We start from the raw sequence: 27,036 nt of genomic DNA on the forward strand, positions 1-27,036 counted from the left end.
TCTGGGCATGCCTAAGACGTTGTAGACTTATCTGTAATTCCAGCTCAAGGTTAGGTGCATTTTAATGTCTCCTCCTGGATAACCAGAACCAGGTGTCACAGTTTGGAGTGACAGCTTCAGCAGTTCTAAGGTGAAGTTCCAATGGTACCCCTTGAAGCTCTGGACAGGGTTCAGGTTGGATACTCCATAAAATCAGAGCTCAAATGCCATTTCAGCTTTTTCAGAGTGAACCTTCAATATGAACTACAGCTCTTTCTCAGTATGCCTCTTAATTTAAAAGGACCCAGACTGTTGAATCTGATGGAACAGTGGACTAGGGCTGTGGTTTCACCAGGGCTTCTGAGTTGGAGGCCAAAGACAATACAACTTCCTTGGGCTGGAGGCTCCACTAGAACCAGTGCCTCTGATTCAATATGTATATCTGTGGCTGGCCCAAGGGCAATTTCCTCTCTCTGACTTCATTGATTGAAGAAGTAGAGTCTGAGCCTATGGTTACAACTGTCATGCTTTTCATAATCTATTTGTAACTGCTCAACTTTCTGTAGCCTCTTTTTCTGTGAGTAGTTTTTCGTTCTCTCCAGCTGCTTCTCCAAGGTTTCCTGCCCCATACCTCGGTTTAAGTACGCTTCGGTTTGATAACTTTCAGTTTAAGTACTCCGCAGACCTGTCTGGAACGGATTAATCCACTTTCCATTACTTTCAATGGGGAAGTTCGCTTCAGGTTAAGTACGCTTCAGGTTAAGTACGGACTTTTGGAACCAATTACAATCATACCTCGGGTTAAGTATGATTCAGGTTGAGTACTCTGCGGACCCGTCTGGAATGGATTAATCCACTTTCCATTTCTTTCAATGGGAAAGTTCGCTTCAGGTTAAGTACGCTTCAGGTTAAGTACAGACTTCCAGAACCAATTGTGTACTTAAACCGAGGTACCACTGTATATGCTGCTGCTGTAAACCACTGACAAGGTTACTCTGTCAATGGAAGAACATAGCTTCCTGGCCCCTGGAGCGAAGACTGCCCTTTTTAAAAAGCTTTCTTGTTAGGAGTGTTACAGCATCCAAGCAGTTTATGATCGAATTCCTGAAATTTCTACTGCACATGCTCAGAACGGGGATGTTTCACTTCCAACATAGATTTTCGGATGCAACAGCAAGGCAGTATCAGAAAGGGTAGTCTCAGTGTACAAATTATCTCTGTTCTGGGTTCACTGAGGTATGAATCTTGGCCTTGCATTGTTTAAAACCACAGTATCACCATCCTTTGTGCTTCTTCTGACTAGATGTTTCACAATTCCAGAAATTGTGAACAGGAATCAGGAAACAAATTGGGATAAGATTTGGAGAGAGAGCGAGCAAGAATGCTGGAAACAAGCAGCAGAATGCCAAGAAAGCAACTTTTCTTATTCCAAGAGACTTAAAGCAAGGTATAGACAGGGTCTCTGAGAGGAATTCAGGGGGTACAAAGTTTCTTTTGTGCCCCTTCCATTCTCCATTAGTCATTCTGTTTCTATCCACTATAGTTTTATTTATGCCATGAGGTGCAGCCTATAGGATCAAAAAGGATATGGAAGACAAGAGAGGGGTTGAGTGGAATGCTCTGTTGATTGTCTGCATTTAAGGCCTTATTTTCTCATACTCCCTCCATGATAAATATAAATAATTATCAATAAATTAAAAGAGAATCAGAGATAAGAAAGAACATTTGATTTGAATATCTTTGTTTATGCTACAATACAGAAGGAGAAAGAATTCACATTGGAACATCCTTTTAGATTGCAATGCAAATCAGATCATCAGAAGACATTAGTATTAGTATAAAAAAGGTAGATAAACTTACTATTTATTTTTTAAAAAGAGCTTTACTGACCTTTTGTGTAACATTTGGAAACGGATAAGCAAGTCTGTACTCGGTTAACAAGTTCAACAAATCTAATGGCTTTAACTGCACATTTACAAAATTAGCTTTATGTACTGAGGGTGAATGTTGCATTTCTTTTCCAAAATTATCACCACCAAGGTCAGCAGGATATTGCTATGATAAAGATAAAGATTTTCTCTCCACATCACTTTCAGATATGGTAAGATATTTCCACAACAAATCAGATATTTCTGCCAACTGCTTAACAGCATTGAAGTGGACAGTTAATCCTGTTACAACATTGTCTACCAAAACGTGAAGAAAACACTTATGGAGTATCATTTGTGTCATTCATTTCTTCCAAGCTAGCCTCTGTCAGGTGTCATGCAGCCATGACCTCTTGAGCCTAAATCCATCACATCTACGGGAGAGTTTTATTTCTATATTTTGGTTTGACACAACCAAATTGGCTTCATTCCACATTCATTTCCAGTTGTTTTGAAGTTTTGTCAGCTCTGTGAGAGTTTCTATGTTTGCTACTTCAACATCCAGTGTGGCATCTCTAGCTTGAATGACCCTGTTGCAAATATCTATGCCAGCTAATATTTTGTACCACATGGCTAACATTAACATAGACAAAAGATATCGCATAAAATAAAACACCATGGACTTCATTTCTTGTTTTGGTCGTCAAATTTAGTTCTAGGAGGTCTTTCAGTGCTAATTTAGTGTCAGGCAAGTGAGCTTTACACATTCAACACTATATGCCCATCCTGTTTCAGACATACCATGAAGAGAACCAATACAGTTTTGTAGTAATTCCCACCACTTAGGGCTGCAACTGAACAGATGGGACACAGTTTGAATTGTTCTGGGAAAGGTTATTGCAGGCATTCCCAAACTGCTGCCCTCCAGATGTTTTGGCCTACAACTCCCATGATCCCTAGCTAACAGGACCCATGGTTGGGGAGGATGGGAATTGTAGTCCAAAACATCTGGAGGGCCAAAGTTTGGGGATGCCTGGGTTATTGCTTCAACTGCAAGGTAAAAAAACTGCTGTCGAATGTTGTTCTTATATTTTTGCAGGTGCACCATTGTGTTTTTCCAGCCGTATTTGTCCCATAATAATAATAATAATAATAATAATAATAATAATAATAATAATAATAATTTATTATTTATAGCCCGCTCATCTGGCTGGGTTTCCCCAGCCATTATTGCAGGCTTGAGCTCTTACAATCACTGAAAGGAATAGCATGTGCTTTCAGTGTCTCAATTATCAACAAGCAATTTCTTGTTGCTACAATCTGCAAACTTAAAAAATCTTTATTGAATCTCAACCCTTGATTCTTTTAAAAGTACTTATCTAAAAATAAATGTTGCTTGTTCAATATGGGAAGAATCTGGTGTTGATGTCAACTCCTGCCCCAGATAACAGGTGCCTTCCTAGTTCTCACCAAGCTAGGTAACATTCTCTGCGACTATTGCCTTTCTCATGTTTTGGGGTCCTTTGGGGAAGTTTCTGCCACTTCCCATTAGAATGCTAGGTTTCAGCAGATCCCAGTGCAGACAGAGAAGTGCTAGTCTCCTGACTGTCTTGTGCCAAAATAATTGATATGGAAAGTAATATAAAGCTTGTTTCTGTTGACTCCAGACAAGCCACTCTCTTATATGTAGTGCTTTGAAACTTCAGTTTGCTTTCTGGGAAAACTTCAATGCAGTAACAGAAAGTACCCTGAAAACTGTTGGGGGGGGGGAACCATATGTCTCGCCCTTGAAAGACTAACCAGACTACCCCAATACTTGTAGCTCCCTGTTGCCCCAAGATTCCCAAGCATTGCAATTTAAGACTGAAAAATCGTACAGTTTGAAGGGACCCCAAGGATCATCTAGTCTACCCTCCTGCAATGCAGGAATCCTCAGCGGAAGCATCCATGACAGATGGTCATCCAACCTCTGCTTAAAAACCTACAAGGAAGGAGAATCCACAACCTCCCAAGGGAGTCCATTCCACTGTCAAGTTCTTTCTGGTGTTTAGTTGGACTCTCCTTTTTTTGTAACTTGAAGCCATTGGGTCAGGTCCTACCATCCAGAGCAGGAGAAAACAAGTTTATGCCATCTTCCATGTGACGGCCCTTAAGATATTTGAAGATGGCTATAATGTCTCCTCTTTTCGAGGCTAAACATACTCAGCTCCTTCAAAAATTCAATTATTAGTTTGTAAAACTGTTACTTTGATTGTTTTATGTTCCAGAATATGCTTGTGAGACCAATACCGTGTTTCCCCTTTTTTAAGACGTAGTCATAAAGTAAGCCATGGCAGCATTTTTAAGCATTTGCGAAAGATAAGACATACCCCGAAAATAAGACATACCTCCATGCCGTGTATGAAAACTAACACCCTCCTTATGGCCACTACTGGCAGTAAGATGTTGCTGAATTAGACTGAGATCCTATTTAAGTGACTAGATTTTGGATTTTAAAAGCGAGACCGCCGAGCGCCCCAGCCAGCCAGCGGGGCCTGGGAAGCGGCTGCTGTTGTAGTGGTGAGTGCGCGGATCGCCCGGCCGAGGAGACCTGCCGCCCGGAACCAGCTGCTGCAGAGCGGAGCGCTCCACAGCGCTGAGCACTCAGAGCACCCAGCAGCACCGGGCAGAGTGCCGGAGCCAGCGGCCTCGCCTCCGCCCGGCCGAGGAGACCTCCCGCCCCGCCGCCCGGAATGGCTGCTGCAGAGCGGAGTGCTCTGCAGTGCCGAGCGCTCAGAGCGCCCAGCAGCACCGGGCGGAGCGCCGGAGCCAGCGGCCTCGCCTCCGCCCGGCCGAGAAGGCTGGCCGGCAGGAACCAGCTGCTGGAGCGCGCAGAGCGCTCAGCAGCTCAGAGCACCCGGCAGCGCCGGACGGAGCGCCGGAGCCAGCGGCCTCACCTCTGCCCGGCCAAGGAGGCTTGCCGTCCCGCTGCCCAGAACCAGCTGCTGGAGCGCGCGGAGCGCTCAGCAGGTCGGAGCACCCAACAGAGCCCTCGCCCCTTTCTTCTTCTGTCTGGCCTGTCTTAAAAGGGGCGCAGCGGAGAAAACACCTTTAAAGGGCGATCGGAGGGGGATGCGGTGGGAAGACGGGAGCGTGCGCCCGATGGGGGCTTTCTATTTCATTATTTAATAGGGTTGGCATATTTTGCAAAAACAAAAAAGAGGACGCATTTGGCAACTCCTGCTTTTAATTATGGATCGCTATGACGACTCTGCCTGTGATAAAGAGGACGTGTCCTGGAAAGAATATGATACATGGCAACCCTATTTATATCTATATTTGCTCCATTGGTTAGAGCATGGTGCTGATTATTCTTCATTGCAGAGGGTTGGACTAGATGATCCTTGGGGTCCCTTCCAACTCTTCAATTCTATGATCATCTGGAGGGACACAGGTTTTCCTGTCACCGATGGAGAAGACCTGTGAACCTGAAGACCTGAGAATATAGTACTGTACAGCTGGAAGGGGTCCCCTAAGGGCCATCCAGTCAAACCCCCTGCAATTATGCAGAAATCACAGCTAAAATAATCCCCATCAGATGGCAGTCACAGCTGGAGAAGCCTTGGCCATCCAAACCTGGGTTTAAAAACCTCCCATGTAGGAGAGTCCAAGCTCAATAGCACCTCAGAGCGCTGAAATCTTTGTGCATACATTGTATTGTTCTAATACATACAACAGCCTTGTCAGGTAGGACAGAGCTCAGCAGCGCTGCGCATAGCACCCAGCAGCACCCCGAGCCAGCAGCCTTGCCCAGCCGAGGACACCATAAGACACCCCACCAAAAATAAGCCACCCTGTGTTTTTTTTAAGGAAAAAAGTTATAAGACGGTGTCTTAAAAAAGGGGAAACACGGTATTAGAGGCCTGAAAACCTCTTTACACTGTAACTGAATGAAGAAATTAAAAGTAAAAGATTTCAGTAAAATCTTATTTAGAAGATTGCTTTATGCAGAGGAGGAGTCATACTCAGACCAACATGAGGAACATGTATTTCAATCCATCATAGTTTTTAACAGTGTAATTATGAAATAGGTGCTTTTTGCATTCATAATTAGGTGTTGAACAGATGGTGAAGGATGAGATTAATCCATTCATTAAATTAACTTATGCTAGAAGTAATTTTTCTTATAGGAAGTTTCAACTTGGTGACCTAATTTTAATAGTATAGTAATAAGCCTAGCTATTGAATTGCTGTGAAAGTTAAAGTGACAGGCAAAGGGTTATTTCCTGAATTCATTAAGAGCTACAACTGATTTAATACCACTAGAAGGAGTAACAGGCTTCTTTAACCTACAGTATTGCTTAAAACTAGGCAACATATATGAGGTGACATATGTGACTTCTTTTAAAGCTTCCAGAAATTTGTCCTATGTTTCCATAAAGCACAGTTTTATTGTATGTTGGAAGCTGTGAATGACCTCCTCCAATAAATATCTGAGTGAGAACTCTACAGCACTTCAGACACCCAGCTGCAGTAACTTGGCAGAAAAGAAGGGTATTCTCATTTGTTGCACCCAGATTGTACAATTGGCTCCTGAGGCAGGGTATGCCTAACCCCATCTCTGACTATCTTTCAGTGGATAGTGAAGACAATTTCATTCCATCGTGCTTTTAGTTAAATACTAACTTGTTCACAATGCTTTCACTACTGCTATTATAACAATTTGCTGTTTGTTTTAATTGTAGTTACGGTACATTGGTTTTGCTTCTAAATTGTGAACTGACTTTAACAGAGATAAACTGTCATTATTAATAATGAATATTACAATGCTCAAGGAATGTCAACATCATAATACACTAATTTATACTGGGGAATTTCAAAAATTATTAAAGTATACTTGCAGTCTATAGTACTTTAAGAAATATTTTCACAAATTGGTATCTGACACTAGATTTATTTTTAGCAACACATATACAAAACCTAAGTAGTATAGTTAAAAAATGCACTATTTTGAAACAAATAATCCCTGGTCTGAGTTACTTTTTTAATGAAGGGATATTATAGATATAAAAAAATGCCCTCCAGATTAAATTTGTGCATATATTAAAACTAAAAACACAGAGAGAAGATGAGAATGTAATTTAACATCAGGCACACAGAACATTTAAGAGATGGAATAATAAAAAGAATCAACACTAAGATTACCTGTATATGTCATAGTAAACCAGTTAAGAGTTGGAATGGAACTTTCCAGTTGACAATTTATCTGTTTGCAAGGTGTTAGACAAGTCACTCTAGCTCAGCATCAATTGTCTTTTGAAAAATGTGGAAAGTAATATTTGCCTACTTTTATGGGGCTATTGTAAAGACTACTAAAATAAAGTATTTGAATCATTTTGCAAATTTAGAAAACAAGATACAAAATACTATTACAGCTATTACTACATGAACAGAGGAGGGCAGCATACAGTTCACTAGGCTGAATTTGCAGTTCAGAGGACTTCTGCACTTATGGAATTATGAGTCAACTAAATTATTCACTTATACCATCAAGTGATGTGATGTTCTACTAACAGTGCAATCCTATATATTTCTATTCAGAAGTAAGTCCTATTGAGTTCCATGGGACTTACTACCAGGTAAATGAATATAGTACTGCAGCCCTTTGTTCTTCTGTAGCCACAAGATGAGCTAGCCCAAGACATCACAGTACCTCAGGTGGAAAATTCTAAAGGTTTCATTAAAATACTATATGTTACAATTATAATAAACATACAATATTAAGTGAAACAAATTATCAGTCTGCTCCCTTTGATGAAACATCTGCTGTCTCAGGCAACTGACATGTGAAAGACAATGGAATCTTGGAAGAGTGTACATATGTGTAATGCAAATGTGAGAACATGGAAGTGGACCAGCGATTTCTAGGCATGGAAACCATTTCCATGTATGCCTCTGGTCCTCAAATACCTAAGAACAGTAGCATATAATAATTCTTATTCAGCCCACGTTCTATTGCAGATGTGACTTACAAATTCTTCACATCGGTAATGCCTCGAAAAGCCTTTCTTGGGATGCCTTGAATCTGGTTTTCACTTAAGTCCCTAAAGAAAAGAAAATACACATTTATTAGGGACAAATAAACTAAAAACACGCAATGACATAGAGAAATGCTCATAGCTGTAGACAACGTAAATATGGATAGAAATAGTTGTATATTTACTGTATTCCAGCAGGTTAAATTTGAAGTGACTGCTGGGAAGGCTTTAAAATTTCCATGAACTGTGTATACAGTATGTGGTTATTTTGGGATGACACAGCTAATGGAACTGCAGGTTCTTATTCCTATGTGTTTGGAGTAAATAGTATACAAAATTTACCCTCACAGATGCTAAAAGCATTTTTTTCAAATTTGTCTGTGCCTTTACAACCCTCTTTTATTATTACAGATTAACATTAACAAGGACGTGAACTGTAGGGGGAACACACCTGAGATACATAGAAAGAGAACAAATACAACAGATAAAGTAATGTGTAGTGCAATCCTATAGATGTTTACTCAGAAGGAAGCCATACTGAGTTCAATTAGATTTGCTCCCAGGTATTTGTACATAGGACTTACTAAAAGAGCGTAATGTAGCCTTACAGAACAAATCTCTCAGTAACCCCTTGTCTCACCACTCTTTGAAATACAATGAGTACAGAACAAAGTGGGATCAAAGTGATTAAAACTGTTCCAATAAATACAAATTAAGAGTCTTAGGAATTTCAGTATGTTCCAAGAAGAATGAGAAAAGTATTAAGTATGAGAAAAGTAAATATCATGGAATTGTGGAGTTGGAAGGGACCCTGAGGGTCATCTACTCCAACCCGCTACAATGCAGGAATCTCAACTAAAGCATCCAAGACAGATGGCCAACCAACCTCTACTTAAAAACCTCCAAGGAAGGAGAGTCCACCACTTCTTGTGGGGGTATGTTCCACGATTGAAAAGCTCTTACTGTCAGAAAGTTCTTTCTGATGTTTGGTTGGAATCTCTTTTCTTGTAACTTGAATCCATTTGTTCTGGTCCTAGCCTCCAGAGCAGGAGAAAATCCTCATGTGACAGCCCTTTAGATATTTGACTATGGTTATCATATCTCCTTTCAGTCTCCTCTTTTATAAAATCTCAGCATTCCCCTCTACTTAATATTTGTGGCCTAATACATACATAAACTGTAGTTCATAAAAAGAACAATACAGTTATCCAAGAACATTGCAAAATTAAGCAAATTGCTCTTATTAACATTCAAAGGAAACCTTTGTTTTTAATAAAATAATTGGATGGCCTCTGGCTAATTAAACAATCTATGGCCTTTTAAACTTGGAGTATTATTGTTTTGTTTGTTATTATGTTATGCATTTTGTGCTTTTATATTGTACACTGCCCTGTGATCTTCAGATGAAGGGTGGTATAGAAAAATTAATAATAATAAATGGGATAGAGCATCGACTTTAAGGACACCAACACCCGACCAAGCTTAGTAAACTTTTTTTTAAGGGATGTACAAATTGTTCATCATAAAGACAGACTTTTCAACTGGGTAGTATTCATTATAATGCACCCCATGCAACCCACCACCCACCTTTAAAGTAAATGCTGAATTGTAAGGTGAACTTCCATCAAATTGATTTTATTGAAAAACAAGCATTGTGACTCTGAATGAAAGCACCACACAGAAAACCCACACTGACATCTTAGGTCAAGCTGTGTCACCCAGGGCTTTCTTCTGTTTTCCATCAGGATGATGGTCCATTCGACCCCCACCCTAAATGTCTTTGTCAGACTAATTCAATTTATGCTAGTCATCTAGTCTACACCAATTCCTCTTGGTAGCAAAATTGTTCTCTCAGACAGACACACAAATGGCCATGCAGAATACTATATTGTTTTCTAAAAGATATGTTTCACTTTCCGAAATTATGCAACAGTGACTAGTAAGGTATCTTCCATTCTTTCCCTTTTATTCTTCAGTGTACTGAAATATTAAGTGCTTTATGGCAGATCTTTATTCTGTATTACAATGGGAAATGTGGGTGGGAGAAGTCAATTTTTAAAGACAAAGATACAGTCCTATGGTATGATATATACTACTTAGAGAGAAAGCAACTGGTTTAAAACAGAAAAATCCATTGAGAGTTACCAATGATAACAAAATGAGATAAATGAAGCAAGCATTCACCCTAAGCAGAACACAAGAAAATCAAATTTGTCCTTGAAAAATGTGCATTTTATATTACTTCAAGCAGAGTGAAAAGGTAGCAAACTTGTGATTTAAAGCAATGTTTCTAGTATTCTAGGATACCAAGATAATTTATATTATTGATGTCTCTTTTATCCCTCTACTCTGTCTTTCCTACAGCTATCCAAGAATGCAAGAGATTAATCTCACTCAGGGAAAAAAATCTGCTTGTAACTTACATTCACTTTATCTTCTATTGAGGTATTATTCTCAGGCTAACAGGGCACCCTCTACAAATCTCCGGGATTGTGTGCCGATTTCATAAATAAATCTCATAGTCTGACAACCTGATATTGTCAAGGTGTTGTTGCAGCAATGTAGAGGTTTCAGCTGCAAGCTGCATTTATGTACCGTAGCTGCCCATTCAATATTACAAGTATGCACTGTTATGTATGTTTCAAAGTTTTTTGATCTGGTGTTTGATACCAGCATTCCAAATCACTCTTAAAGACTTTCTAGGAGCAAGTCAGCACAGAAGTATCTTTGGCCATATTAACAGCTTTCCATTTTCTGAAGCATGCTGTCAGTTTCTTAAATACTTTTTCTTAAGGGCACCAGGGAAGCAGTATCCAACCACGATATATAGCTATTTGTTCAACTGTTCAACATTTGTGATACTATTACTATTTCAATTTATAATCCTAATACACATTAGGATGAGAATGTCCTTTAAAGAAATTGAGGGATTTTGTGTGGAGGTGTTAAATGTTAATCTGTTTAAAAAAATACTGATAAGGGGTAGTATAAAGGCCAAGGATAAAGCTTCAGTCCAGCTATTTCATTCTTTTATTTCTTTACAGAGAGATAGAACTTATCCTACATCTGTGCACAATACTGAGATTTGACATCAGTAAAACAAACAGCAGGATTATCGTATTAGGTATGAATAGTCTTCACACTCATTAGCTACAAGAAGCACTAAAAAAATGCCTGCTTTTCTAATTTCAAAAAAGAGTGGCTATTATTGCTTTGCACCAGTACACAATGGGGACAATGCTTGAGTATTATTAGCTGGTGAAGAAATTATTTAAGTTTGTATTAAGAATGTAACATATTGCAGGCAGAGCATCTATCAACAACTTTGACATTCACGCCCACTCCAGCCCTTCCATTATCCTTTCATTTGTTGAACACCAAGACTGAGGAGGAATTCTGGAATATGTTTAAAATATGTTGTGATATTACCTGGTCATAAGAGAAGTATCATATTGCAGTTTAGTTCCTAAATTTATTTTGTTTTTTAAAATAGCTATATTTTCCCCAACAGAAACAGCAATTAAGGCACACAGGTAATTAGATGCTGCTTTTGCATACAGCACTAACAGCAGGTTGTATACAACAGTGCCTTTCCATTCATGGAATGCTGAATGCACTTTGATTCATTGATCTATGAATGGAAGGGAAACCATTTTTGCTACAGCCCTGTAAGCAGCCTCCCTTTTGTTGCAAAGAATTGGGGCACACTCTAGAACTGTGTGGGATGCTGGGCTGGGATGTGGGACAGGACAGGACAGAAAGACTGAACTTGCAAAATACCCTCCCTCCTCTTCTGCTTACAGAAGCCTGGATGAAAATTGCCTTCTGTGAATGGAATTCTAGTATTGGACCCAATCCAGTAACACTAACATTCCATTGGGGCCTGAATAGAAAGAACACCAATGAAACGGATTCCAGCCAATGCAAGACTTACAGGATTATAACTTTGCATATGCAACTTCTGAACAATAAAATCATCAGCCTTGTTAGGGTCATATGTATATCTACTAACAGGAGATACAGTAAATTGACCGAAACTAGAAACTGGGTGATTTATTTGCTGCTCTGCTGGGAACTACTCCACTTTAAAAACTACATTAAAAAAACAATTAAAAAAATTCAATAGCTTATCTGAACTGAAGAAGTCTTATAAAGACAAGAAAAATGTTTATTATAATAATACAACATTGTGATCAAGTAATTTTAAAACATTATAAAATAAATGTCCTTGAACTTTTTAAAGTTATTCCCATTATGCAAACATCCTTCTACCCCTCCCCCGATACTGTCTATGATACACCTTGTCAGCTTCTCTGCAGTGTTAACTTGACTCTTACACAGTGCAAAAAACAAATTACCAACCATGACTACTTATCTTACCACTGTGAAGGTTGTGTATAACCTTAATTAATATACTGAAAAGATCCCATTCCATAGGCATGACTCTATTTTCAAGCCCATTTTATTTTGCTTGGAAGAAATGCGTTAACAGCTTGTATACCAGAAGCATTCATGACTTCTCAGAGGCATGTCACAAATATGACCCAAGCATGAGATAGAACTGCACTTTTGCTTTCTTTAATTGCAGATCTTCAACAATAAACATTAACACAACCTTTAAACACATTAATAGCAAGACAAAATGATTTTCCCCAACTCACCACACAGTTATCAACATCTATAGCCTTTTTGTCTACCACCTTGGTCTCTGTGAGTACTAGTAGCACTAACTTTGTAACAATAGTGACTGTGCAAAGCAACCACTAAAATAGGATATAATTATTTATGACACCTGGTGTCATAATGTCCTGCTTTCGCCCTAAAGAGCATTGATTAAAATATAATGAAATCTCTCACAGGATTGTGATATCTTCTGCATATAATGTCAACACCTTTCTCTCTTGACATACAACTTTGTGGGAGGGGTAGCAACACCTGGAAATACATAGGCAATTATGGTCTATGCAATAGTGGTGAAAAAACAAATATATACTAAAGAAAATATATATGAAATACCTTATGGATACGTGAAACAAGCCTTGGCCCTACGGCATACCACAAAGATTGTACAGTGTGATTATTATCAGGCTTCTCACTTAATAGCACACAACTAGGCAAAAAAATAAAAGAAAATGTGGGTGTGTTCTTGCTATTTAAAAGCATTAAAGTGTCTTCTGACATTCCAAGGTTTATTCCTGGAGAAGACAAGGGCAGAACTCCGATTAATCAGCAAATGTCTTGGCTCAGCACTCTGTAAGAATATTTATTTACATAATAGCACTCCCAAAAATTAACTGGACTCTCTTCTGAGTTGCCATCAAACATGTTATTGGATTGCAGATTGACAATGTCAGCTCATACAATTAAATTAAGTATAGAAGAGTAGCTGAGGGCTGGTGGGGTGGGCAGGAGGAGACCACATGGTTAACAGGCTCATATAAAAGTTCACATCTTCCAGTTTTTGTTTACTTACTGTTAGGAACAACGTAAGGGAGAAAAAGTGGTCCCAGGACAATTAACTATTATCACATCTGGGGGGGGGTGGAGTGGGGAGGAACTGTAGCTCTAGCATAATGTATCTGTCTAAAGTCTATTCTACATATAAAAGTCTGGAAAAATATCTATTCCAGCTAATGTGTTTGTTTAAAGATAGTACATGCCTGAAATCCTTGATGTATGAAAAGCCAAGTGGTCTGCTGCCAACATTAGAAAGTCTTAAAAATCTAATTGTGGAGGGAATATAGTTTCCAACAGCAGCTTAAAGTGAGTAGTTCAGTAAACATTTCTAAGCAAGGTTTTACACTACCACTCTCCCCGCCTGCATTCAAAGGCACGTCATCATGGGAGAACTATCAACACAGGACGAAAACAAATACATCAATGGAAAGAAACTTGTCCCAAACTGTTGAAGCAGACAAGAACTATTATATGTTCTCATTTTTCAGTCTACATAGGACTACAGTGTCATAGGTTACAATGTCTACAACTAATGTCAGAGCAATACATTAAACTTATTCAGATCATAAAAGAATACATTACCCCAGAGCACTTATCTACTAAAATCTATTAAGGTTTTTAAAAGAGGCAAGGTAATTTTTTGGTGTCCTTTGAAGGAGGCAGGCACACTTCAGGTATCTTGCGAAACTATCGTTACATGAAGCTAACCTATGTTTTGATATGATGTTCAAATTGAAAACCATTGTTTAGAATCATATTGAAAATCAAAATAATAAACCATGGTCTGAAGACTGCACAGAACAGGCCATTTTAAGATCAATGCCATGATTTGCAGTATTACTTTTTTTGCAAATTATATATCAATTGTTATTATTTTGATTTGTTATGGCTACTTTTTCATGTACACTTAATTTTTTTAAAAAATAAAGCATATACAGAGCACGACTGAAGGACTGTACATGGATGTCGTGGAAAGGCTCATGACATTTTCAGCAATGGGTTAGCTCTTGGAGTCAAATTCACAAACTTACTTAAAGACAATGTGCACATTAAAATTCCCTGCCCTAACTATCATCTCCTACTGAACAAACCTTACCGGAAAGGCATAAATTTTAAATGCCTTAAGTATGCATAAGGATAATTAACTGCATATTCCTTAAAAAAATGCAGACATAAAAAAGAGATTCTAATTTTCTAGCAGAAAAGAGAATCTGATAAGATTCCATTTGTGACCTGGTGCTTAAAGCTATAAAGTAGTTACATTGCCAATTCAGTAAACACTTCAACAATTTCAGGAACAAATACTACTGTTCAACTAGGATACTTGCTGTATTATATCATTATATGTATATTATATGTATTATATTATCTTGAGAGTCCCATGGACTGCTAGAAGATCAAACCTATCCATTCTGAAGGAAATCAGCCCTGAGTGCTCACTGGAAGGACAGATCCTGAAGCTGAGGCTCCAATACTTTGGTCATCTAATGAGAAAAGAAGACTCCCTGGAGAAGACCCTGATGTTGGGAAAAGAGAAGGGGACGACAGAGGACGAGATGGTTGGACAGTGTTCTTGAAGCTACCAACATGAGTTTGACCAAACTGCGGGAGGCAGTGGAAGACAGGAGTGTCTGGTGTGCTCTGGTCCATGGGGTCACGAAGAGTCGGACACGACTAAACAACAACAATTATTATTCTTATTTAAATTTCAATACCACCTTTCATCCGAAGATCACAGGGTGGTTAATTTTATTCCGTTAGTTTCAATGCACCAAGAGTTCTAGCCTGCTACATGTAGTGCTCTCTCTCTCTCTCTCTCTCTCTCTCTCTCTCTCTCTCTCTCTCTCTCTCTCTCTCCCCCTGTAACATATCCAGAAAGGATTAAATGCAAATACCGTCTATAAATTATTAGGAATATTGTTGCAGGGGAATGTACTTTAAAACATGATGGTTTGCTATGAAAATGTAATGTTTACGCACAAGATAGAGGCTTCATTTTTTAAGAAGTTACTATTTGCAAAATATATATATATATAACTATATGTGAGCAACTTTGAAATATCTATAAACTAAAACATGTGTCAAATTTGATAGTTAAGTACACATTAATTTTTCAACAGCCTTCACAACATAAATAGAAACAACACATTCACACCATTATCAGGTAAATGTTTGTTAAGTTTATTACAGGGCTTATGAGAACTGGGGACAGACCACCAGCATACTGTTTTCCCCAGTGCAACATTTATTTTAATCCTTTTTAGACACCAGGCACCTATACTAAAGTGTTAGAATAAATAGTTAAGAAAGGTGTTAAAGATATAGAACAGAGCAAGGGTATTTCCGAACAAGCTAACTCTCATGCACAATACAGCTTTCTATGCAGTGAACTTCTGCAAGTCTACACTTAAAAACTGCAAGCATCTTCAAAATGCGAGAATAAAATTTCCAAGCACATAGTTAATGTTCAAATGGCAGAATATATTGATTCTCTGCCCATCTCTGAGTATCTTAAGTTTACCCAGAAGACTATTTGATTTAATTAAGTTGGTGCTTTATTAATATATATATTCCTCTATTGATCATAAGAGAAGCTGACGCATGTTTGAGTCAGGCATACATCAGATCCATTTAATGGACCTCCACTTAGGAGAGTGGTTGGCTCTAAATCAAGGTAAATGGGAGCAAGTGCTCCTTTGGGATGGCATGGCTTAGCTGAATCTATAACATTTTTACAGGGTTTTTTTCTTTTAAAGTGGAAAGCATATGGAAATTAGATATGAAAATAGTCTCTCCTTGCACGTTTCAATTAAGCATGTCAATACCTTAATTAAATTGCTCAACATAATGAGATTTATACCAATGAGTATGTTTTATACTTATAATAGCTTTTTTGGCTGCTGTTCAGGATGTCAAATAAATTGTGAGAACTGGGATTAAAAAGTAGAAATTGACATTCTGAACTAAAGCCAGTAATTCTTCTAAACTCTTTCTCTTCATTCATGTGATTTTGGAGAATTAATGAACCTTGTGATAACTTTGTTTCTTTAAAAAACAACACTATTTTATCCAGTTCATCTTTATCATCAGTTTCTCTGCCAAAATGGAATCACTGTTACAAGGTATACTCTCACCTATATAATTAGGCTCATCCTCCTTTGTATTGTGCTTCTTTTTCTTTTTGAAGATTTATTTCCTGATGAATAGTAAACTGTACCACTCCCACACCATCATTTAGAACTTATATAAAAAGTATGGGAAAACATAAGACTTTTTGAACTATGTTTTATTTTTCAGTCGTCTCAAAATATTTCTCAAATCTTTACACTGAGGTGGTTTGCACATTACATTAAACCATGGGTTACTTTAAACAAAATAAAAATAAAGCATGTTTTAAAAGTTTCTAAGATTCTCCTCTCCTGCCATGGCAGGGAGGAAACAAACCAGAGCCTGGCTTTCTGTTATATATGAACTGGTATCCATGGTTGGTTGCCTTCAAATAAACTGCAACCAGGAAGTCAAGTAATTCAGCCCACTCACCATAAAAATTAGGCAATTAAACTACCTACCTAAGTAATCCCACAAATAGTTCTTAGAACCCTCATTCAATGTATTTCATATTTAATAGTTCAATATCTAATATTTATATTTCAACCATGTCCATGCTTTCTTCCCCATCTTTCTGATCCTTCCCCATCTTTCTGATGTTAGCCTTCTTCTTGCTAACATTTTGATCAAATGTCATTTTTCTCTGAGCTCTCTTCTCTCTATTTTGATGAGCACTATCAAATATGGCAATCAGCTCTTCACTATCTGTCAATGATATGAAAATGGTTTTATTTTTTAACTAATTGAAACATGCAATGGCTTTATACATATTTCACTTATGAATTGCTGTCATTCATTATCTTTTTCACTATGCATGTTAAAGATGTAAGAGTTTATGAAGAAATGAATTGGGATTGTTATCATCTGCCTTTAAGACTGGGGCAGTGGGAATGTATGTGTGGGAAAAATTATGTGAGACGGTTTTATGCAGAATTTGTCTGGGTGTTTAATTCCTTAAAAATAATGTGTCAGAAATGTTGTATTGTTTTCTCTTGCAATTTTTTGTTTCAAAATGATAACCTGCCAGAACCTTATAGGACAAAAAGTTGACTATGTTGACCATGTTTATTTTCAAATCAGGTGGTTGTTCTTGTCCTAAGTACGTGTACACACACACACACACACACACACACACACACACAGTGGCCTCTGCTGGATGAATTCGTTCATGTGGACAGGATGACATTCAGGAGGGAAGAAAAATATTAAGTGGAAAAGAGCCAACAGAAACAATCAACAAAATTAAGAAAATCTAGGGGGCTGTGCCAATGTTTCCTCCATGTTTACAATCAACAAAACATATGAGAAGTCATACCTCTATGTTGTACTGCTTGGAAGGGTCACAGTTGGCAGCCTGGCCCAATCAAAATGCTAAGAACACAGACATTGTGGGGGAAATGTGTACATTTCCTAGAAAGTGCACCTAGCTTCCATATTTGCATACAACCTATTTTGACTGCAATTGTTTCAACCATGAATTAAAAAACCCCCACCATGTTCCATTATTGTTGGGTCTTTCAATTGCTACCTTTGCAACTGCTTGGGTTAGGTTTTTACCATAATGGTCAGAATTAGACAGCAACTGTAAGATATTAATCTACTGTCTACTGTTGTTATTATCAACTTGAAAAAGCAGTCCATCACAGAAGAAAGCTCTAATCACACAAATTAATTTTTGCTAATTTTGTCAGACCATTAAGTTAATTACTTCAATAAACACCTGACAGCAGCACTAGCCCCTGACAGTGAGCAATGAATGAAATCAGTTTTCTGCATTAGTACATTAATGAAATGATAGTTGAGATATTATAGCAGCACAGAACTGATCAGGATAAATTTATTTTCAAGTAGAGCAACCAATCTGAACTATCTCAACCTAAAATGATTTTTACTTAGTCGCTGTTTTCTAAAAATAGTATGATCATTTCTAGGACAAATTTAAAAAACCCAATATGAAGAAGAACAAATTTATTATTATGTATGTCACTCTTAAACAAAACTTTAAGAAAAATTCTGGAAATGACAGAGAACCGCAATCCTGAAGGAAACGCAATAACTACGGGAGAGAAGACTGCTGATTCAACAGAACTGATTTTTGAGACAGAAGAGGATGAAGAAGAAATCACTGTTTCACGGGTGGGAGGGGTGGAACAGGGAAGGGACTCGATCCAAAAGTCCCCCCAAATGGTGAAAAACAAAAAGGTTGTTACCCCAGTGAGAGAGGGGGAGAAGGAAGCGGGGGGGGGGGGCAGAAAGAGAATGAGATTGAAGATAAAATGTTGGGAATACAGCAGGGGGGGAAGGGTTGAGCAAAATTTAGATTGGGACAGAGCAGGAGTGGGGTGAAGAGGAACTGAGACTTTTATGGGTGGTTAAAACACGGTTTGAACTCAGAATGCATTAAGGAGCTGGCTGAAATCTCTGGAGACATCGATTCCAAGGAAAGGGGGTAGATTTAGTCTTGAGGGTGGGAATAAAAAGGGGGAGGGAAGATCTTGAAATTTAACTATGAATATTTCTGGGTAAAAGGGTAGAGAATATTGGGCAATAAAGGTAAAGAGAAGTATGAAGGGTAAACGGTTAAAAAGAAGTTGTAAATTGGAAGAAAGCAGGTAATCTTAAATTTGGAAACTGCAATAATTAGTGATAAATAAGGAACTCAAGAAGGGGAAATTAGGAAGTCCGAAATGTTTTGATTAGAAATGGGAAAATATGATTATGTCTTATGTCTTTTTTTATTTTGGGTTTTTTCTTTCTATTTTTCCTTCACTCTTCTATACAAAATGAATAAGAATTATTTAAGAATAAGGTTATGAAATGGGAGACAATACGTAATTTTATGATATCTAGCTAAGATTTGGAAATGGTAAATTATTAATAAGGAATGTAAGAAGGGGAAGTGAAGAAGTTTGAAGAAATAAGATGTGATAATATTGTCATTTTTGGTTTTTGTATTTATGTATTACTTTTTTAAATTTTTCTTTCTTTCTTTTTCTTTTTCTTTTCTTCTCTATGTAAAAATCAATAAAAATTATTTTAAAAAAAACAACTTTAAGATAATGACTAATTCAGTTAATATTCATTATTCTATTTTTTCATCCAGGAAACCTTTTTTATGTTTGAGGAGTGTCATAAGGTGGATATTGGGCAGTCTATTGTTTCAGTGCACATGATAAACCCCTTTAATTTTCTGCTGTTGTAAACCATGCAAACGGAATGCTTTATTCTCAGTGCAAGACCTTTGTTTAGTATCCAAGATTAGGATAAGAAAATATTATAGTTTAATATTTTGATACTTTGAAATTTAATATTGCCAGGTTGTTTTTAAAAATAATAATAATAGTGTTGTTCTCGTGGAATTAAACAAATAAACCATCTAATAACTGTCAGATACTACCTACAGTAGTTGCATTTTTCCCCACCTATGCAGTATTCTAATTTATATAATTACACATTAGTGACTACCTAAGAAAAGTCGACATTGTAGGAAGAGGATTTCAAGTTTACTGGAAAAGTTTTTTGCATTTAGGATGGCAATTTGACATATTTTACATAACAATTATTCCCTATCTAATTTTTATTATACATGCAACAGTTGCATATCTGTAAAGAATACAGAGAGCATATGAATACTACAAGAAATAGGCCACCAATTTCATGCACATTTTTATTACATATATCTTCTAAATTGATCCAGCTTTGCTCTTTTCTGTATTATTTTCCTACAACACACTTATGCTTTGAGCATATGCACACTTAGCAGAAAGTATGTCCACTTAAATTAATGGGACCTACTTCTGAGTCATTATGTTTAGGAATACACTGTAAATTTCAGTCATACTTTACATTGTATGCTTGTATCTGTGTTCACAATCATATCCATATTCACACTAAAAAAAAGTCCGATAAGCATATTAACTATATAATTTGTATATACAAGTAACTGAAGATGAGGAATGGTTTCTTGGGGCTTCTTTGGGTTCTCAGTTTGCTACTATACACAACCAACAGCACAATTGCATGCATGTCAACTCAGAGGTCTCATTTTTAAAAAAGCATTTCAACTGATCCTATGGAACAAAAGCTGATACCAACACTTAATGTGTAACATCATTACCGGTAATTTAGATTGCATTCACAGGGCAGTTTATTTAGTTCCCACATTTTCCCCTAAATGTGAAGTTCTGCATTATATTTGCGCTTCCACACAATATGCCCTTTTAAAATGTGGCTCTTTTGGGGGTCTCTCTGTGTTATTGGGTTGTTGTTTTTATTTTGATTATGTATTTTGTGGTTTTATATTTTGATTTTATTCTGTGAACCGTCCTGAGACCTCCTCTGGGTATAGGGCAGTATATAAATTCAATCAATCAAACAATCAATAAAGCCACTTAAGGAACTTGTTGTTGTTGTTTAGTCGTTTAGTCGTATCCGACTCTTCGTGACCCCATGGACCATAGCACGCCAGGCACTCCTGTCTTCCACTGCCTCCCGCAGTTTGGTCAAACTCATGTTCGTAGCTTTGAGAACACTGTCCAACCATCTCGTCCTCTGTCGTCCCCTTCTCCTAGTGCCCTCCATCTTTCCCAACATCAAGGTCTTTTCCAAGGATTCTTCTCTTCTCATGAGGTGGCCAAAGTATTGGAGCCTCAGCTTCACGATCTGTCCTTCCAGTGAGCACTCGGGGCTGATTTCCTTAAGAATGGATAGGTTTGATCTTCTTGCAGTCCATGGGACTCTCAAGAGTCTCCTCCAGCACCATAATTCAAAAGCATCAATTCTTCGGCGATTAGCCTTCTTTATGGTCCAGCTCTCACTTCCATACATCACTACTGGGAAAACCATAGCTTTAACTATACGGACCTTTGTAGGCAAGGTGATGTCTCTGCTTTTTAAGATGCTGTCTAGGTTTGTCATTCCTTTCTCCCAAGAAGCAGGCGTCTTTTAATTTCGTGACTGCTGCCACCATCTGCAGTGATCAAGGAGCCCAAGAAAGTAAAATCTCTCACTGCCTCCATTTCTTCCCCTTCTATTTGCCAGGAGGTGATGGGACCAGTGGCCATGATCTTGGTTTTTTTGACGTTGAGCTTCAGACCATATTTTGTGCTCTCCTCTTTCACCCTCATTAAAAGGTTCTTTAATTCCTCCTCTCTTTCTGCCATCAAGGTTGTGTCATCTGCATATCTGAGGTTGTTGATATTTCGTCCGGCAATCTTAATTCCTGCTTGGGATTCATCTAGTCCAGCCTTTCGTATGATGAATTCTGCATATAAGTTAAATAAGCAGGGAGACAATATACAACCTTGTCGTACTCCTTTCCCAATTTTGAACCAATCAGTTGTTCCATATCCAGTTCTAACTGTAGCTTCTTGTCCCACAGAGATTTCTCAGGAGACAGATGAGGTGATCAGGCACTCCCATTTCTTTAAGAACTTGCCATAGTTTGCTGTGGTCGACACAGTCAAAGGCTTTTGCATAGTCAATGAAGCAGAAGTAGACGTTTTTCTGGAACTCTCTAGCTTTCTCCATAATCCAGCGCATGTTTGCTATTTGGTCTCTGGTTCCTCTGCCCCTTCGAAATCCAGCTTGCACTTCTGGGAGTTCTCGGTCCACATACTGCCTAAGCCTGCCTTGTAGAATTTTAAGCATAACCTTGCTAGCGTGTGAAATGAGCGCAATTGTGCGGTAGTTGGAGCATTCTTTGGCACTGCCCTTCTTTGGAATTGGGATGTAGACTGATCTTCTCCAATCCTCTGGCCATTGCTGAGTTTTCCAAACTTGCTGGCATATTGGGTGTAGCACCTTAACAGCATCATCTTTTAAAATTTTAAATAATTCAGCTGGAATATCATCACTTCCAGAACTATGGTGGATTAATGTGTGAGTAATAATAATACTAATACTAATAATAATTTATTTATACCCTACCCTTCCCGGTTCAGAAACCCGGGCTCAGGGCGGCTAAAAACAAATATTAAACACTACCGTAATTGCAAAACAACATAAAGCAGCATAAAATATAGTATAAAAGCATGAATAACAATAAGTTTAGAGCTCAGTTCTATGTTATTTGCTTCCAGAAATTATTCATTTGCTAATAATATGGAAGGGACGCGGGTGGCGCTATGATCTAAACCACAGAGCCTAGGGCTTGCCGATCAGAAGGTCGGCGGTTCGAATCCCTGCGACAGGGTGAGCACCCGTTGCTCGGTCCCACCTCCTGCCAACCTGGCAGTTTAAAAGCATGAAGTGCAAGTCGATAAATAGGTACTGCTCCGGTGGGAAGCTAAAGCTGTATGCCGGCTCCCTCTGCCAGTAAAGCGAGATGAGCGCTGCAACCCCAGAGTCATCCGCGACTGGACCTAACGGTCAAGGGTTCCTTTACCTTTAATAATATGGAAATAAGCCCTAAACTTGTGTTATAGTCCACTAAATTCTACTATAGTTCTGTAAGTGCCTTTTATGTAATGTGGTAAGATATAATGTGAAAATTAACAGGGAAGCATCATGAAAATGGAATAAACTGTCATGTGCATGCAGCCCAAACATGTAACTACATGTCTACTCGGAAGTAAATCCCACTGAGTTTGATGGGACTTACAACTAAGTCTTATCACAAGCTAAAGTGTAGTAAACTTAAGGAGAGATCTGAGCTACAAATGAAGCAAATATTGACACCATTCTAGGCTATCCTATCTCAGTACAAATGTGTTGTCTCCCCAGAGGTAAAGCCAAAGTGATCTCCCTGGGGCACAGGCTTGGGCAGTATTTATGGAGATCCTGGGGTACCCAGACAGCAAGACTCGCCTCTTGGCCTGATATACTCCAAAGAAAAACAGAGCAATACATTTGACACCAGCTTGGCTGCAGGAGTTGCCAGAAAGAGGCATGCAAGGTGCCATCCAACTACCTCAGGGACTTATTCTTCTTAGCCTTTTCTTCTGTCAAAGATATGCTGCAAGGCAGTGGGTATGGATTTTCCCTCAGGGTTTGCTTCTAAAGCTTTTCTCACAGATGAGTATAGCTGTAAGGCAGTGGAAGTTTAGGGTCAGAGTTTTCCTTCTCCCAGATGGGCAACAGTCCCAGGTAGTCCCAGCCCCATCTTCCCCTTACTTCCTGCTACAGGATGTACAGAAACTGTCTAGCTGGATCCACTATTGGTTTCATCTGCTCTATCTGCTGGAGCCTGTTTTTGTATCCAGGAGAAGTCCCTAACTCACCAAGGGTTTGAGGCCCATCAGCTATCCTCACCTAGTTTAGTTGGTCAGTTGTAGGCATTCCTGGGGTGCGGCCACTGTCACATGCTTACATCTTCTAGGAGCCACAGGTGAGAACTGAATGCAGGATGGAGACCAAATGTGGACAAACTACCCCAGAAAGGACACATCATGCCTCCCACTCCGTACTAATGTGTGGGTAAGAGAAAGAAATTAGGTAAGTGAGTGTTTGTTCAGTTTTATGAATTTTCCAGGAAATAAAGAGCTACTTTAGGGACTTGGTCATAATCAGGATTTTTTTTTATTTTACTTTTTTGTTCAACTGTATGCCCCAATGCTATATCACAAACAGATTTTTAAAAGTCCGCCCAGGAGAAAATTCCAAAACCCTCTTTAGTTTATGGTCCTACCGTATTTGCATTGTTCTTTGTATCCTGGCCATAGTGCTCACTGGACACTTTCCACATATCATATTAAACAACTTATCTACCATTGAGAAAACTGAGTTTCTTTGCTAGTGAACTATGTACTAATAGGTGTCAAATATTTTCAAAGTTGATCATCTGATATCTTGCTGAACCAGCACTGACAATGATCTTCAAAATAATTGTATCAACCAGCATTAAAAGAAGCTTTGTGTTAGTACACAATTAGAGATTTTATATGATTAATGTCACCAAAAAGGATAACACTGATTAACCACCACCAATATAACAAATGAGTTAATGAGAAACCTGCAAATTAAGCATGCAACTGCTTTATCCGGGGCGGGGGGGTCAATTTCCAGCTTGTAATTTTGATACTGCCGCAATATGCTACATTGCTGCTAAATAATCTCTTATTTAAGTCCTTAACATAGTAGCAGACTGCTCCACAGCAACTTATACAGGGCTTTCAGTGTGACTGCCTTGTTTTGTGGAACAGCATCCCAATACTTGCAGTTTCTGAAAACAATTAAATATGTTCCCGTTTTAACAAGCATTTTCATCTGAATGTAAAGGGAAGGAGTTTTCTGCATTATGTTTATTGTTATTATTGTTAACCAATTTAAATTTTTTATTTTATGCTTGTAAATCATACTGGCATTTATATGAAAGATTATTAATTTAACAACAACAATGCATTTTAAAGAAATATAGCATATATAGCTCTGTGTGTGCTTCCAAATACTACTCAGAAGGAGTTGCCTTTAGTAAGAAAAGGGTGGCAAAATCTGTAAGATGCTACAATAATGTCTATAGAGTTAGACCAAAACTATTCCATGCTCCCAAAGAAGCCCCTAAAAGATTTGAATTGTTTTTAGTTGAATTCCTTCAAACACATAAAATACTGTATTTCAGTGTGCTGCCAATGCCAACTGTGCTCTAAGGAATGTTTTTAAAAATGACCTTCCACAGGATGACAGGTAAGCATTTATATATGGTAGAAAATAATGTAGCCTTGCTTCTCCAAGCATGTTCTGTAGCTCTTCATTTGTATTACTGAAATGTTGTTAATATAAAATACACAGGCTAAGGTAGCACAGGTAAACCAAGGTTATGACTAAGGATAGAGCTATAGAATAAAAGCTTTTGCACATGTCATTTCAATGTCTTGTTTTAGTATATATCTGAAGGGTTTCAAGTCAAACACAACTGCTTGGTCGTCCCCCGTCCCCCCCCGCTCCCAAAGTAAAATTTGGTTTTCATTTCCTTATTTGACCAAGTTCTCTCATAACACTCTGGCAAAGGGAAATTGTGTATGCCATTTCTCTATTGAATTGGAGCAGGAATATTGAATTATACATACATACACATACACACACACACACACACACACACACACACACACACACTGTATAGGTTTTTCAGACTCAAAATAAAAAATAGCTCTGTAGTAAGCTGTCATTTGAGTTACAGTAAAAGTAATAATGAAATGCTGCTGTTTGGCAAAATTAAACCTCAATCAGAAAAGAATAGCGAGAATGCTTAAAGCATCTGTGTAAGACACTCACCTTGCTGGAATTGCCTCACAGAATTCAACAAGGCCATAATTCTCTGAAGGTAGGATTAAAGGTAGGATCTTGACATCTACAGAGGACCTAAATTCCTCTAGTGCAGACACTTCTTCACATGAGTATAGTAAGGGCCAAGCTAGGTGTTAAGGGAAGTGGTGAGTGCCCTTAATGTTACACAAATCCACTGTGTGTGCTGTGGGGAGATCCAAATTGGTCCTTTCAACCATGCTATTTGTCTACCGAGAATCACTATTTACAGCAGCCCTGTGCACATTTCAGAGACAAAAAGCAATTTTGGGGGTAAGTTAGGGAAATGGAGTGTTCCTGGTAACAAACCGGATTCTATCCAACCCCACTTGTGGTTTTTTGTTTAGAAAAGAGGGAAGAGTAATGTACTTAAATATCATGCATACTGTAAGTCTGCTTACCTATCTCAAAGGACAGCAGCATTGCAGGCTGGTTGTCACTACCCAGAACACTCTCCTAGCAAGGATAGCACCGGCTTCCTTCAGCCAGTGGGAATCCCTATTGGGCTTCCTAACCAGCTAGGTAACTAGATCATAGCCGCCTGCTTATTTTGCCAATGGAGGGCAACTCCAGGGATGTGCACTCCTCGGGGGTCAGGTCATCCACCCACTTTCCCCATGTTTTTTGCTCCTGTTATGTTAATGAACTTGCTCTGGACAAACATTGGTCATGGAGCCAGGCAGGAAATTGTCCTTCAGACCAATTGGCTCTGTCGGTTTTTTTTGCCTATCTCAAATCAATTGTCACAACTTTGGCAGTTCCGGCAGGCTTTGGATTGGCCTTAGTCTCGGTGAAGAGGATGTTATAAGCCTCTGCCTGCCTCTCCAACAAAAAGGGGTATCCCATTAAAGCAGGCATCCCCAAACTGCGGCCCTCAAGATGTTTTGGCCTACAACTCCCATGATCCCTAGCTAACAGGACCAGTGGTCAGGGATGATGGGGATTGTAGTCCAAAACATCTGGAGGGCTGAAGTTTGGGGATGCCTGCATTAAAGGGATCTGGGAGGAGGTGCTTCTGTCCAGATGCCCAGTTGGGAAATAGGGCCATAGCACTCCTCAGGGTAGCGATCCCACAGGAAGTAATCCTACTTGGTATATGTCATAGGTCAGGCATCCCCAAACTGCGGTCCTCCAGATGTTTTGGCCTACAACTTCCATGATCCCTAGCTAACAGGACCAGTGGTCAGGGAAGATGGGAATTGTAGTCCAAAACATCTGGAGGGCCGAAGTTTGGGGATGCCTGTCATAGGTCCTCCTTGCCTGAGGAGCAACCCCCTCTGAGGGATTGCTAATGATTTTGCCACACCCGTTGCATCTGTAATCAATAAAAAGTTGTGGTCTTATTTGACCCAAAACCTATACATTCT

The 27,036-nt window shown here is 38.7% G+C and overlaps 1 protein-coding gene across 2 annotated transcripts in view; it reads right to left on the minus strand.

The window, feature by feature from the left end:
• Window positions 1-27,036, minus strand: part of SLIT3 (slit guidance ligand 3) — a 409,547-nt gene that overhangs the window by 176,369 nt on the left and 206,142 nt on the right. For both annotated transcript variants that reach the window (XM_035105175.3, XM_035105174.3), the window contains exon 5: window positions 7,859-7,930. In XM_035105175.3, the coding sequence (XP_034961066.1) occupies window positions 7,859-7,930 (72 nt within the window). The remainder of the gene's footprint in view (window positions 1-7,858; window positions 7,931-27,036) is intronic.

The sequence above is a fragment of the Zootoca vivipara genome, chromosome 2 (genome assembly GCF_965207765.1).
Source record: "Zootoca vivipara chromosome 2, rZooViv2.hap1.1, whole genome shotgun sequence".
NCBI classification, from domain to species: Eukaryota; Metazoa; Chordata; class Lepidosauria; order Squamata; family Lacertidae; genus Zootoca; species Zootoca vivipara.